At 54.1% G+C, this 13,954-nt stretch overlaps 5 protein-coding genes across 5 annotated transcripts; 1 reads left to right on the top strand and 4 right to left on the bottom strand.

The window, feature by feature from the left end:
* Positions 1–1,992: 1,992 nt before the first annotated feature.
* CORC01_09378 (F-box domain-containing protein) lies at positions 1,993–2,976 on the bottom strand (the record flags this gene model as incomplete). The annotated part of the gene is made up of 1 exon (XM_022621007.1): positions 1,993–2,976. The coding sequence occupies one exon, from the start codon at positions 2,974–2,976 to the stop codon at positions 1,993–1,995; it is 984 nt and encodes a 327-aa protein (XP_022472529.1).
* A 4,725-nt stretch (positions 2,977–7,701) lies between these two features.
* CORC01_09377 (tctex-1 family protein) lies at positions 7,702–8,417 on the bottom strand (the record flags this gene model as incomplete). The annotated part of the gene is made up of 4 exons (XM_022621006.1): positions 7,702–8,043; positions 8,118–8,192; positions 8,272–8,310; positions 8,382–8,417. 4 exons carry the CDS (start codon positions 8,415–8,417, stop codon positions 7,702–7,704), a joined length of 492 nt encoding a protein of 163 aa, XP_022472528.1.
* A 1,122-nt stretch (positions 8,418–9,539) lies between these two features.
* CORC01_09376 (uncharacterized protein) lies at positions 9,540–10,056 on the top strand (the record flags this gene model as incomplete). Its single annotated transcript, XM_022621005.1, has 2 exons — positions 9,540–9,573; positions 9,701–10,056. The coding sequence occupies 2 exons, from the start codon at positions 9,540–9,542 to the stop codon at positions 10,054–10,056; spliced, it is 390 nt and encodes a 129-aa protein (XP_022472527.1).
* Positions 10,057–10,800: 744 nt separating this feature from the next.
* Positions 10,801–11,840, bottom strand: CORC01_09375 (uncharacterized protein; the record flags this gene model as incomplete). The annotated part of the gene is made up of 2 exons (XM_022621004.1): positions 10,801–11,562; positions 11,811–11,840. 2 exons carry the CDS (start codon positions 11,838–11,840, stop codon positions 10,801–10,803), a joined length of 792 nt encoding a protein of 263 aa, XP_022472526.1.
* A 45-nt stretch (positions 11,841–11,885) lies between these two features.
* Positions 11,886–12,200, bottom strand: CORC01_09374 (uncharacterized protein; the record flags this gene model as incomplete). The annotated part of the gene is made up of 1 exon (XM_022621003.1): positions 11,886–12,200. A coding segment is annotated over one exon (315 nt), but the record flags the coding sequence as incomplete, so codon positions are not given.
* Positions 12,201–13,954: the final 1,754 nt, after the last annotated feature.

Raw genomic sequence — 13,954 nt, 5'->3', positions numbered from 1 at the left:
TTCTCGTCACTCAAGGGCGGCGTTCTTGGGCGTTTTTATCGGCGTCACACGTGGCTCTTTGGCTGATACCTTTTTCAACTTGCGGTTGGGATTCTCGTTTGTCAACGGCCGACATCGTACCTGGTTTCAGAGAACCGGATCCCTCAAATTGGCTTGTCGGGTTTCCTTCTTTTGGTGCGGTGGCCTCCGTGTTTGAGACGAGCCGTGGCTTTGTTCGGGTGTTATTTGCGTGGGGTTGGATTGTTTTTGTCCGTTTTTCCATTATTATGGCGTGGTTCAGTTGTAGCGTTATGGACATTGGCGGGTGGGCGGCGCGGTATCCCTTTTGTTGGGATACACGTCGGTAGTCTCTCCGCATTGGATCTGGGAGGTAGGGCGCTGAGACTGCTTTGGGTGCTTTGCCTTGCTAGAAGTCATGAGGGATGACCTGAGAGAATATATTGCCTTTGAAGTTCTACTCCGTTGAAAGATGCTCTCTCAATGTTAGGGAGCTCCGGCCGATCTCTTGGCTGGGGCTAAGCGACCTCTGGTCGACGACATGAATGGCCAAATCGGAACTTTAATACCGACAGCCACTGGCGCTTTGGTGTATTCATGGTGCATTCTACTTGGCTCTGGTTGAGCAAGATAACCGTGCCCCGTCTCATATTGATGCGAGAGTATGCTTAAATTGCGTTGGTAAAGAGTAAAGAACCTTGAGTTTGACGGGCAATGTGATGTCATCCCGTGGTATCTGACAATAGCAACGCATTCTAGCATGGCGATGTGGCCACCTTGTGCTGAGAATTGTACAAACGCACGAGCGCCCACCTATTGGTCTGGTATTTGGCATCATTCCGTGTTATGGGGAGCAAGCAGCAAGCCCATGGGACAAAGTTTGATGCTGGACTGTTTGTTTCCCAGTGGAATCTATACCCAGGTGTCCTTGATTGTTTACCCTTTGGTTCCGTTTCCATAGTTGGGTGAATGTAGTAGTAGGCCGAGGCCATGGCTCTGTTTCTATCTTTCTCTCTCTCTCTCTCTCTCTCTCTCTCTCTCTCTCTCTCTATGTATATATGTACAATAATAGTATGGAATACGTCATCTTGGCGGGAATACCATCGCCAATGATGATGAATAACACTTCGAAATGCGTGTCGAACCGGCCCCCCATCCAGTCCCATCACGGCTCAACCATGACTGGGTTCCTCAGATGTCCACAGATAAGGTACGCAGATAAACGATCTCCTAGTGCCCAATCACTTGCAATCAATTTTCATGTACACCATAAAGCGCACGCGACTCAGGTTCCCCCCTCCCTTCGGCCGCCGCCCGAGGGACTGCAAGAGAAGAACGCTCGTCATCTGCAAAGATACGGATCCGCCCCCCTCGGCATTACACGGGTTGCCTATTTCAGGGTCCACAACCTATCCGTACCAAACATTACGTCATTTCAATGGGTTCGACGCGACCCAAATCTCAACTGCTTGATCTCCAACGGCGTGCGCTTTCCATGTCAGGAAAGTGAGGTTATTCGTTGAACATTGAGTAGTATGCAAGAGTACAGACGTAGCCACGGTGTGAATGTGTTTATAATTGTCCCGTCTTCTCTAGCTCTAGTCTTTTGCGCAGCCGCAGTCGATAACTGTGCAATACAATGCCTCAACTCTCGCTATGCTGTCTTTCTCATCCTTCCATGCTTCATAGATGGTAATCTTGGGCTATGTGGCGCAAGGTAACAGATATCTCGCCCCCATCCCTCATCTTTACCAAATGCCTCTTCACATATCATGTGACTAGATTCAACGCCTTTCTTGTATAATGATACAGATATTCCTCTCGCCCCATGCTTCCCTTTCTTTTGCTGTCTCAACTCCATGCCTGCGCAGCTAAGCGTACCCGTAGGTACCGCCGCGTCTTTAATCGTACAAAAATCTCAATCGCAATGCTCCAAAAGCAAAAAAATAAAAAAATAAATGAGAAACTGCAAGCGAATTCGAGAACACGCGTCTCTTAGTTGTGCGACTTGGCGGGCTTGGCGGCGTGCCGACCGCAGCGGTGCGGGTTCTTTGGGGACTTGATATAGCAAGTGTCGGCGGCTTCGCCGGAAGGTCGAGGGCCGTACTTTTGGGTAACGGAGCAGTACTCCAGGTTGGGGCCCATCCACTCCTTGAGGTGACGGTGCAGCTCGCAGCGGGAGATCCCGCACTTGCGGCAGTAGACCTGACCCTTGACGCGCATGCGCTCGAGGTCGTGGGCATGCTCCTTGAATGCCTCGGGCGGAGGCGCCGCGGAGTCGTGGTAGATGAGGGGACCGGCGAAGCGCCAGGCCCATTCCAGGTCGTTGGGCCCGTTGCGCCGGGACGACAGCGGCACCGCGCCGTGCATGCGGCGGTGGATGTTGTAAAAGTGGCTGTTTGTCAAGCCGAAGCAGGTGCTGTCGATGGGGTCGAGGTGGTCAAAGATGGCAAAGTGCAGCTCGGCGGGGAGGTCGAAGATGTCCATGTGAGCCGAGGGCCGGTGGATGCGCGCTGGCGGCTCGTAGTCCATGACTGAGTAGGAACGGCGCGGGGGCGGCAGGGGAGGCCGGCGGACCTGAGGCGGATGAGGAGCGTGCTTCATCTCCTGCATCGGGAGCTCGGATTGCTCTGGGACGGAGGCGATGGCATGCCTCTCCACGGCTTCGTGCTGGGTAGAGGGAGGAGCGGGATACGGGGAGGCGGTGGCGGCTGGGGGCGCGGGGCTGCCCTGAGATGATGCCACGGGTGAGTCGGTGATGGACCAGCCGCGGCGGGGAGTGCGCCAGCCGGCGCGCTTCTTGCTGAGCTCATCGATCATGATCTGGCGTTCCTCGCGGGTCATCATCTTGTTCTCCTGGCGAGAGGCGAGGTTGGTTGCGAGTAAGAGACGGGCGACAGAGGCGACGTGGTCCGCAGAATCTTGAGACTCCTGGGGATGACCGCTCTGGGCGGGACCCGAGGGAAGTACTTCAACCATCGTGAAAGGGGAGCCCTTGTGTAACGAATGTGTGTTGTCCTGAGAGGCTCGTCGTCGGCGGCCCGAGCTGGGCTATTATCCGACGATGTGTGTGGTGTGGAAGGTGAGCAGGGTCAGAGGCGGCCAACCAAGTCGAAAGGCTGGTGTCTCGTGGATCAAAGAGGGGGGGTTTCCGTTTCTACAGATGCGGTTGGAAATCACCTATGAGTGGTGAGGGGAAACGATGTCGTCGTCGGAGAGGGTAGTAGTTGTCTCGTCGTATTCAGGCTGAGGGGAAAGGGAATCAAAATCCTTCGGCTCACTAATGGCTTGTGAGTCGAGTGAGTTACGGTTTCAAGTAATGTCAATGTTGTGGTTGGGAGGGCCAATGTCGGATGGCGGTAGTCTTTGTTGCGAGTGGGAATGCCTCAATAGCAAGTTCATGAGGCGAGAATAGAGCTGTTGTCCTAGGGCCCAAGGGGGGAGTTCGTTGGATATATAAGGGTACGTCAACGGCAACAAAGTGACAGGACCCCGATGAAGTAGTGTCGAGTGCAGATCGGTCGAGGTACTATCTTTTTGAGGTATGGTAGAAGACAAGAGACGGGAAAGGCAAGGAAGAAGAGAAAAGGGTGTGTGAGTGGTGAGTGGTGTGTGGTGTGATGGAGCCAGCACCGGACGGGAAAGGCTCTGCTAGATGATGTTTGGCCGTCGCGACTTCCAGACCGATGGAGCCAAACAAGTCGCAGGTACAAGCTCGAAATAAGAAGGATATGTCGGCCGATGGCAGGCCAGATTTGCGGGCTGTTATTTTGGGTCATTGGGGAAGGATCTTGGGGTCCCTGATGCATGGATTGGATCTGCTATGGCTGCCACTTGTGAGCGAGCCATACGCCATAGTGGCCAAGTCACGCACCTCCAGCTGTCTACGATTCTCCCGGCTCAGCGCCTTTCCACTGCTCAGTGTCACAGTGTCTCCCCTGCTAAGCTAGCGGGTAGTGCGATTGGATGGATGGAGACAGGAACGCTAGGTATTCCCGGGCTGCAAGGTCGTGGAATACGTAAGTGAAGCGTGGGAGGGGTTGCCGGTCCCTTCGTCTGTTGTTGTCCCCGATACCGTCCCACTGGTCCCGGGAGGGAACATGGCAGAAACAAAACCGGGGAAATTCGGTCATTGGTATCTTCTGGCGAATCATTAGATGCCATGGACTCATCCATTTCGCTTCCAACGTCTCTTTGAGAGTTAAGATCCAAGGTAATCTGGGATATCTCGCAGAATTAGAACAGACAATACTGGAGAATAACTCGAACGGACTGAAAGTCACCCCTAGCTGCCCCCTCAGCTGAAAGCCTGAAAAAGGAAGGGTCTTTGCCTGCGAACACAACTGTCTCCTGCAAGCGCCCATGCCAAAGTACTCGGTACCTGAGCTCGGCTACTTTCGTCATAGGCAGGAGTAGCGCCGTTCAGGGTGCCGCAGGTCAATGAGCCATTCACAGAATGAGGAAGGCACCACCTCACCTCAGTCGTCACTTCCGACAGACACGGCCCCTGGCGGCTCGGAAAGCTGAGAGAGTTGCGAATCACCTCACCACCTCACCACCTCACCACCGACATACAACCTAATGATAACCACAATCAAACAATTGACAGCGATGCAAGCCGCCTGAGTAAGTCCGCGAATCGATGCTCTGACTCCAGATCACGACCCCTCCATGACCCCTCATTTCTCCCCGCTTGGCGCTTCTATGTCTTGCTCTTGATAGACCAACCAGCGCCGCCATGCATGAAGCATGAAATGGAACGTTGGCGAGAGCACGAGGGTTGGCGCAGGACGCTACCCCTTGATAGGCCGTGTTCCAGCCCTCGCGGACTCTGGAACTGGCCAGCCGTTGATGGCATGCACAGCAACCAACTGACTACCTCAGAGCTTCCTTTCAACAGTTACAACCGGCGGCCGCGCAACATGACGGGCAACCCACCGGTACTAACTGCAAAGAACATAAACTGCTTTGTTGTTGAATCAGGAAGCCTATCCGTACGGCCTATACAAATCTGACAGCAGGATGAGACTTCCGCTGCCCCGGATCAGCCATTTGATATAAGCCATCGACTGATCCCTCGTTCATCCGTCAGCCATGCGAGAGTATCGTGGCAAAAGCCATCCATCAGTCGAGAATGATGAACTCACCAAGCCACCAGAACTTGGATCATGAACTTTCCACAGCCGCCAAGGAGCTGCATCCGCATAGCCAGCAAAGCCGTCGTTGTAACACACCGGCAGACTGCACACCGGGAATCAATGGTCCCATGACCACCCAGCATCGGCCCAGTGAGGTTGCTGTTACACTGCCAGTCGCACGGCACTCGTACAGTAGTCTATGATCTATCAGATCAGGACAATGAGCATACGCCTGCTTGCCGTGCTAGCTCGCCCGTCCGCACGATTCTATCTGTGTACATGATCTTCGGAGGGTTTCTAGACTTGAACGTTGTCGCATCCATCCTACTCAGCCAGACCGCCATTGGGAAAGCCGGAAAAAAAAAACCAGGGTATCCGTCCCTCTTAGGGATCGACGTCGTCATGGCTACTGCAGTCGCTGCACCACCCGCAGATGCCACCCAAGATTTGTGGGGGTAGAAAGAGCGGTGGCGAAAATGGTGGATGATTGCAGCGAAAAGGACATCAAATTACGCCGTCCATCTCCTGATTGTTTACTATCCGCGTCGCGCTGGTAGTTCGATTCCCCGGGCTTCTCCCCAATTGCCGTGGGGAGAAGGGGGGGGAGAACAAGTACCTGGGGAATGTCTTGAAAAGGTATCCCGGGGCATGGCATACCATCCAGAAGCCCTGTTGATAGGATCCTGCCCAAAGTGATCAGGACAATGTCACTTTCACCGTGGTGTCCTGGCCCAGCGCAAGGTGAACCATGGACAGAGTTATTACAGCTTGGCCAACAAGACTGGAAAGATACGCGAGAAGAGAGTTCTCCAGCCGCTGCCAGACTTACTGCAAGTCGAGACACCATTCGGCTCCCGGATCCGATCTCGTAGCTGGGTACGACAAGTGTATCGTTGCAGGCAGTCTCCTCCCGCGCCCGCTCCCGCCGTCGGCACTCACCGATCAGGCCAGCCGACTGTGATGCTGTCGTCCAAGTACCTCAAGCAAAGCTGCCAGCCATGATCTGACCTCTCGCCGCTCCCTGCTCGGAGAAGCTCAATGAGCGTCCTGAATAATGAATTTGAGAAGTACGCCGCATCCCTTCCTGCATATGCAGAGGGATGTCACAGCAATAGAGCTCCAAGACTCTACCAAGAAGCTTCCAAGCACGCAAGCCTGTATCGGTCTTTCTAGACAACATCATGCACTTCATCCACCTTCAGCCTGATAATTCCTCTCGATATTACCATCCCTGCTACTGGCGCGTCTCGTCCTCGCCGAAGAGGGTGTGCGACAACGTCTTTTCCAAGGTCCCGTCCGTCCCAACATGTCCAGCGTCCCCTTTTCCCGCCGCACCATCTCATGAGGGGGTTTCCCCGATGGCAAGGCGACTCGTGTGCTTGTGTACCCAAGCCAGTCTTCGTTTCTGCAACCTCCATTCACAAGCTTTTCCGAGGGGGCCTCATCCTAACTTGCCATGTTTGCGCAGCCAAAACCTAAGTTAACGCTCCCGCCGAAGGAAAAATGTGAGTGAGCGAAAATAAAGCTCCTTCGCCAACGTGCCCGATTGGCAAACTTGTTCCGTTGCTAGGTACAGAGTAGATGCATCGTAAAAAGATCAACAGGGTCCGGTTGTCGTTTTCTTTCCTTCTTTTGGCGGGGGGAGAAAAAAGGTCTGGACGTCGCCACCACCTGTAATCGTAAAGGACGTGCCGGTATGTCATCGAAAGGAGGCCCGTGTCTTTCCGCAGGGCTCCAATCAGTGACTGAAGCCGTAAGTTCCACGACCGAACTCGTCAACGATGTCAGTGCAATGGGTATTGGTATTACCTTTACTCGCCGCCAGAGCCAGCTCTCCCAAAGCCCATCACTGATTCATCCTGATGATGGCGTTTTCGTTTTTGGATGCCACCGCTATAAACTCAAAGGTCGTAGATTTCCACACGAGCTGGTGTTCCTACGTAGCTCCTGTCACGTGTAGTTTGTCTGAATGCGATATTGGCATGGCTCAGATCTTATAAGCGATGGGCAAAGAGGGAAAAAGTACGAGATGCATAAAAACGACATCTCCCCATTGCAAGGATGCTACCTCGAGTCGTGTAGTACATGCTGTGCCACCTGACAACGACTCAACAATAAACAAACAAACAACCAAGGCTAATGTCAAGAGTCGGAGCGAGTTCGTGATATTGCACGTATTCTCATCAAAAACTCCGGCTATTTTTGTGGTTTGGTACAAACGCAGCTCAAACACATGAATAGACCTTCGCAACGCATTCGCCATATATGCCTGCTTGACCTGGGGAAATTCGGACCAACAGTGACTTCATCCTTTTCTGGCTGGATGGCCAGCCAGGGGACAATGTCTTGCGTCTTGCGTCTTGGTCGCCAGGCCGCTGTCATTATACCCATTCCTGGGCCTTCTATGCGCCAACCCAATTTCCGTACGGCTCCATTTTTTGCGAATTGGCCCATTTAGTTTGTAGTTGGGAAAGGCAGACGAGGAAGGGGGATGCAAACATCAGCATGCTGCGCCGGCTGTTTCCCCTCTTCGTCCTCGAGTACTGAGCCTCGCGTCCATCTTCGTTTAGATGGAGACCCAGATGAGCATAATCACGACGTCCATGCCCTTGCCCTCTCCGCCATCGTACTTGTAGGACCACATGCCGTCCTTCTTCTCGTCCCAGTAGGCGCCGGTGGCGGAGTGCATGCCGCGGCGGCCGACGTGGGGCTTACCGTCGGTGGCTGTCGCGTCGGCGCTCGTGGAGACGGAGGGCTCTTCGGTCGAGGCGGAGGTGCCCTTGGACTTGTTGAGGGAGGACGTCGGGACAAGGTGCTGAACGATTGTAGAGTTGCAGGCGAACTTGTATGCGGGTGCGGAGCCGCCTTGAGGCGTCGACTCAGAGATGACAGCCTTCAGGACGGACGACTAATGGGGTTCGCGAGTATTAGTTCGTGGGTCGTGGGTGGGATATTGAGAACGCGGGGAGAGAGAGGACGTACAATGATCTGAGAGTTCCATGTCTCAGTCTTGGCGTGATCGTAGAACTCAGCAGAGCCGATGGCGGATTGGCAGGCCTGACAAAAAGAGACTGTGTCAGTTGCTATTCCCCAATGCTTTTGCGACGTTGTCGGCGGTGTCGCATGCGCAGCTTACATCCGTAGCAATCTGCTTAAGACGGTTGAAGGCGACGGGCTATCCAGATCGAGTCAGTGGGCGGTCCATTGAGAAGTAATGAGAGCTTAGCGCGGGGGAAATCAACATACGGGGGTCGCTGTCGTAGGGGCGGCGGGTGCAGACATTGTGATCGGTTGTTTTGTTTCGGGGGAGATTGGTAGTTTGTGTTGTGACAAGGCTTTGGGCGCTTGCCAGTTTCGTATGATATGAGTCTTCCCGGAATTTGAAAGGCGTGAAAACGTCTAGAGTGATTGTGCAGATATCTTCGATTGTAAGTGAGTGGTGAAGAGGTGGTGGTGTTGACAGATCGGGACAAGTCGATATAGATGAGGCTCCTCCACAAAAAGTTGTCGGTGTTGTGATGCCAGCCCGATTCGGCCGCCTCGCGTTACACCCACGGGCCGTGCTCCAGCCAGGTGCGCGGGGCAACGAGAGATCACGTGGATCGATGTCACAGAACCCACTCTTGAGCCACACCTCTGTCAGCATGCAGGTAACCCCTGCTGGGGCTTGACCTTTCCAAGTGTGGCTTATCCAATCAAAATGCGACTGAAATGCACGTGTATCTTGTTGCAGAAGTTCGCAGGCGGTTGACATGGGTCGCGGCTGTGGCTGGTGGGGAGGGAGCTCTAGCTGTGCAGGCCTAGCGTCACAAGTCTGGCTCTGCGATGGAGCTTTTTTTTTTTTTTTTTTTGCGCCTGCGGCTTTTGAGGGGCTAGCAGCCGCAGTGCATCGTCTGTGGTACGGGCAAGTCGTATCTGAACAAGCTTTCAAGCGGGTTCCCTCGGTTACAGATTCTCTCGTTCTCTTTTCTCCTCCTCGCGTTTATTCCCCTCTCACCTCCCTCTCCGCATTCATTTTTTCGAGCGAGATCCCGGGTAGACTTTCTCCAATTGTTCAGACGCAAACACTGTTGAAGAGAAAGCACTTGATATCGCGCGACTCGCGACCACCTGCCTGCCTACTTATCACGATAAACCCGTTGCGGCCCCGACGCATAGCCCGACACGAGCCCGAGCTCGCCAACGACGCCTCGATTTCAATTGCCTGACGTCGCATTGCCATTCTACTGAGGGATTCTGGGCACCACTGCTGAGACAGCTAGAACAAGTGTAGGAACTGGCTGTACCTTACGAGGGAGACGAAGAGACGGTCGACTGAACCAAGTCAGATTGCGGTACAGAAAATCACGACGATATACCACGATCCTATACTCGAGGCAGCTCACTCAGACGCAAAGAATCGCCATGTCCAGTCAACCTCTTCTCCAGACCGCTCCGGGTACGTACAGCCTTTTTGCCATACGCATAGTTGCCAGAAGCCCGCACGCTCAACGACCTCCCCTCGTCTCCAAGAGCAACCTTTGACCCAGAGAGTAGAGAGATGGCTAACAAAGTTGAATCACCAGGCAAGCGCATCGCGCTCCCAACGCGCGTCGAACCCAAGGTCTTCTTCGCCAACGAGCGCACATTCCTCTCCTGGCTCAACTTCACCGTCATCCTCGGCGCCCTCGCCATCGGCATGCTCAACTTTGGCGACCGCCCGGCCTTTATCAGCGCCTTCCTCTTCACTGGCGTCGCCATGCTCACCATGATCTACGCCCTCGCCACCTATCACTGGCGCGCGAAATCCATCCGCGTCCGCGGCCAGGCCGGCTTCGACGACCGCTTCGGCCCCACATTTCTGGCCATCATTCTGCTGTTGGCCGTTGTTGTCAACTTTGTCCTGCGCATAACCTACTCGTCCAAGGAGGGAAAGCACTAAAAAGACCTTATTTTTCGTCAGGCACCCGTCGGGTCGGGAACAGGAGAAGAAGGCGAGCAGGGGACTCTCAGTTGTTGACGATTGGACCCAACGAACCCGTGGAGGGGCTTCGCCGGATTGCTTGAGCCGCGGCGAAGGCGTGTACGAAGTGGGTTTTGAGAGTTGGAAGCGAAGGATTTGCTGTTTTGAGAACAGGTTTTCCTGGTTTAAATTTGGAAGTTTCACATGTTTAGCTTAGGCGTATGCGAGCAGGAGCGGATGTTGAATGTGTGTTCGTATAGTTGAGAGGAGAGGCGCTTGCAGCGGACCAGGGTTCGGACACACACACAAAACACGCATCAATGCTAGGTACCTTTGCAAAGCCATAACCAATATGCCATCGCCAGTTACCTTTGATAAGTTCCAAATGAACCTTTAGTCATGGATGAAATCGTCCTGTCCCAGGTCTCTTTCCGATGGTGTCTATCTGTCTTATGTGTCAAGCGAATTCAAAGCTTTCGATATTGACTTTGTCCCGCCCGGTTGGGTATCAAATGGTAGCCTGCCCTGCCCTATGAACGCCTCTTGATGCAATGTACCTATAATGCTACGCCGATATGTGGCATTGCCCTCGATATCCCCTGACTCCAGTCTCCGGAATCTCTTCTTTTGTCTTTTGTCTTCTGTCTTCTGTCTTCGTTTCTGGGACCCACAGCCTACGGCCTCAGCTCCAACTTCTTCATCCCCGAACAACCTCGTCCTTGCTCAGAGCGCCGTAGAGCTCGCCTTGACGTCTTGCGACGCGTTGGTCTGGGTCGTCACTCCGTCTCGGGCCTTCAGTTCCGGCATGGGCACCAACGAGAGGAAGATGCTCAGTGACTTGGCCGCACGCTTAGCCGGCTGAGGCAACACGGCTCTCTCAAAACGGCTCTCCATCACCTCGAAATCGTCGTCATCTTCTTCGCCGTCCGATCCATCCCGCGCCCCGCTCTCGCCAGGACCACCGCCCAGCACCGTCTCTTCCACGATGTCGGCCTTTGGCGGCAGCTCGTACATCAGGTTATATTGATACCACTTGCCGCTCTCCTCCTCCCCCTCTCCTTCTTTCTCCGTCGCCACGATGCGCTTGACTGTTTCTACAATTGAAATCATCTTGGCGACCTCGCCCGGCCTTGCATAGACGAGCACGGCGCGCTTCCTCGGATCGCCGTCGTCTTGGCGCAAGTGCTGCAGCAGCCAGGTCACGCGCTTCTGGATCTTGGTTGAGGAGATGGTGAAGGCGGGGAGGATGTCATATTTCGATCTGAGCTCCGCGAGGAGTGCTTCGTGCGAAGGGGGGAGAGGGGTCGTCGGGCCGCTTGCGGTCGCGGTCGCGGTCGCAGTCGTCGCTTTGCTCTTCTTCGAGACGGCAGCAGACTCGGCCATCGTCGAAGATTTTCGCTTCTTGTCGCTGCCCTTGGGCTGCGTTGCGGAGGATTCAGCCACGGTCAGCCTTGATGAGGGCTTGAACCATAGCAAAGCCAATGGCTCAATGAATCGAGGGTGTTATGCGCCGCGCGGGGTTTGGTCTGGAGTTGATTTCAAGCTCTAAGCCTGCCATCAGATTTCTGCCGATGAAAAAAAGTGTGGTATCTTATCGGATCAGACGCTTGGACCATCTAAGTTTTCGGAGCCGAGAGCCGGCGATGAGCTGCGATTCTGACAGAGGACTCGGAGCTTCCTCTGATTGGATCACTTCTCCAATACTCAACTCTTCGCCAAGTTCAGTACCTTACTGCACGATGATCACCACACTGTATCGACATGATTGTAATGCGATGCGCTGTGCTTACTATGAGCTTTTCAAAGATTCATGACGACGTCCCAAGCTTCGGAAGGAAGGCAAAGTGCTGTCGAGATGAATATGCCGTAATATCGTGACTAAGCATATGGTAGTTAAAGCAGCGATGCTTCATAGCGCTGGCTGGACACGAGCTCTCGCTCAATACCGGGCCTGGACTAGCGTTCCGCGGAAGCTGGAAGCGTCCACTGGTCAGGGAGCCCATGGCCCCATGCCTGCACCGATGGTTTCTCCGTAGCTCCTCGACTTCACATGTTTGGCGTGGCCTGTGCAAGCAGTCTCCTCTCCAAAAAAACGCATTCTTATGATTCGATGGGTAGCAGCGCCGTGTTGCGCCCTGTTCTGGTTGCAGCCTTTCGCGGGCCCGAACAAAGCAAATATCGAAATGATCAGTACATGCCCTCCATGATCATCTTCAGTCAGGCGCCGGCAGACTGCAGAAAAGGTTGCTTTGGCGGAAGGTTGAGCTAGAAGCGTTCGTTACTTTTACTGAATCATGAGCTTTGCAACATTGGGTCACCCAGCAGGCTTCCCCAAGGGGATCTGCGGGAGTTCTCCCCAAGATTGCCAAGCTTCCGAGGTGCAGTGTTGTAGCGTTCTGGCTGAGCTGCGGGATTAATCCATTTTCGCTAGGAAGCACCGCTGGAATTTCCGGGATGAGGCCTGGAGGAGTGTTGTAGATGCCGTGAAGGCAGGGAGGCATGGAGTTAACAGGGGACTTATCTCTGCGCGACCTTGGCCGCTGAGTCGGGTCGACTCGGCATCGTTACCGCTGAGATTCTCTGCACGATAGCGCTATATCATTGGTTCATACCAGCTGCGTAGTTGCGGTATTGCTAATGAAATTTTGGGATGTCCTGGTACCATGATAGCGATGCTCAGATATCTGAAACCAGAACGGGCTTAAGGCGAGCTAGGCACGCCGAGTGGCGTGGCGCATCTCGAGCGGCGATCCATGTCTATCTGCCTGTCGTACCCACCCATCCCTCCTCCATCCTCGTGCGAAGCCGGTCGTCGTCGAGGCCGCAGGGCTCTAGAAGACGCATGGATGCGAGAACTTCGCAAGCCGAAGAACAATGAGGGGGCTTCGATGGTGCATGAAGGGTTCGGCGATGAAGTGGAAGAAAGAAGATGCAAAGGGTAAGCAGAACGAAAGAAGAGGCGGTACTCGGACGCAAGGCGTTCCCTTGCTCCTCAGGGTCCAGTTTCTCATCAGTTTCTCATGTCATCTCACGTTTTGTTGTAGCGGCCTTGCCCGCGGCTTCTCGTTGGTGCCGTCAGAGAAAAGTCTAGTTCTCATATATGATGCTATTTGAAAATGGGCGGAATGGGGCCGTCGTGAGCACTAGGCACAGCGTCTTAGGCCAGCCGGAATGGCGAACCCACGATCCAGATCACTGAGATCCGAGACTGCCGTCAGGTACGTGGGGGAGGAGTGCGGCGGCGTGCGCGACAACAACTTTGGTGAACAAATTAGATGCGTCGTCGATTAGGTGTTTGCATTCGTCAAAGAGTTAGTAGGAGAAGTTGAGTCATATGGGATGGCACAGGCGGCACCATGCTTCAAGTCCCTCTCCCAAACTGTCAACAAACAGAATATAGAGTTTACACCCAACAGGCGCCATCTGGCAGCTTCCGAGATGATGTCCAGCCCCGCGCCGTGGTGAGGAACTCGTCGGCCAGAGAGAGGCATGTTGGTACCTCATGAATAGCATCCGACAACGAGGAAAGCAAAAGAGGCCCGAGCCCGAAGCTTGGTGGACGGGGAACATTACCACGCCTCGAGGTACTTTTAGCTCGTGCAGCCGCCGTCTCACGCCCCAAGGTACATGGCTGAGGCGTTCCTCGCACGGAACCAAAACAATCCAGCCAGGCCGAGTCGGGACACACGCCATGAGCTTTCCCCGTCTTCTTCTCTCACTAGGAACCTTAGCCCATGTACCTAATCAATCTGCAGGCGGGCTGGATAAGACACATGTCGAAACCTTTACAAACAAAACACGATACTCAGTTGGATCGGCAAGAGACGTGCACTTTGATCTGGGCCAGACAGATATCAAGACTGACCTCAGACCGACT

This window comes from Colletotrichum orchidophilum (assembly GCF_001831195.1).
Source record: "Colletotrichum orchidophilum strain IMI 309357 chromosome Unknown Scaffold_84.1, whole genome shotgun sequence".
Classification (NCBI taxonomy): domain Eukaryota; kingdom Fungi; phylum Ascomycota; class Sordariomycetes; order Glomerellales; family Glomerellaceae; genus Colletotrichum; species Colletotrichum orchidophilum.
Note: the sequence above shows the minus strand (reverse complement) of the source record. Positions and strands in the feature narration are given on the sequence as shown.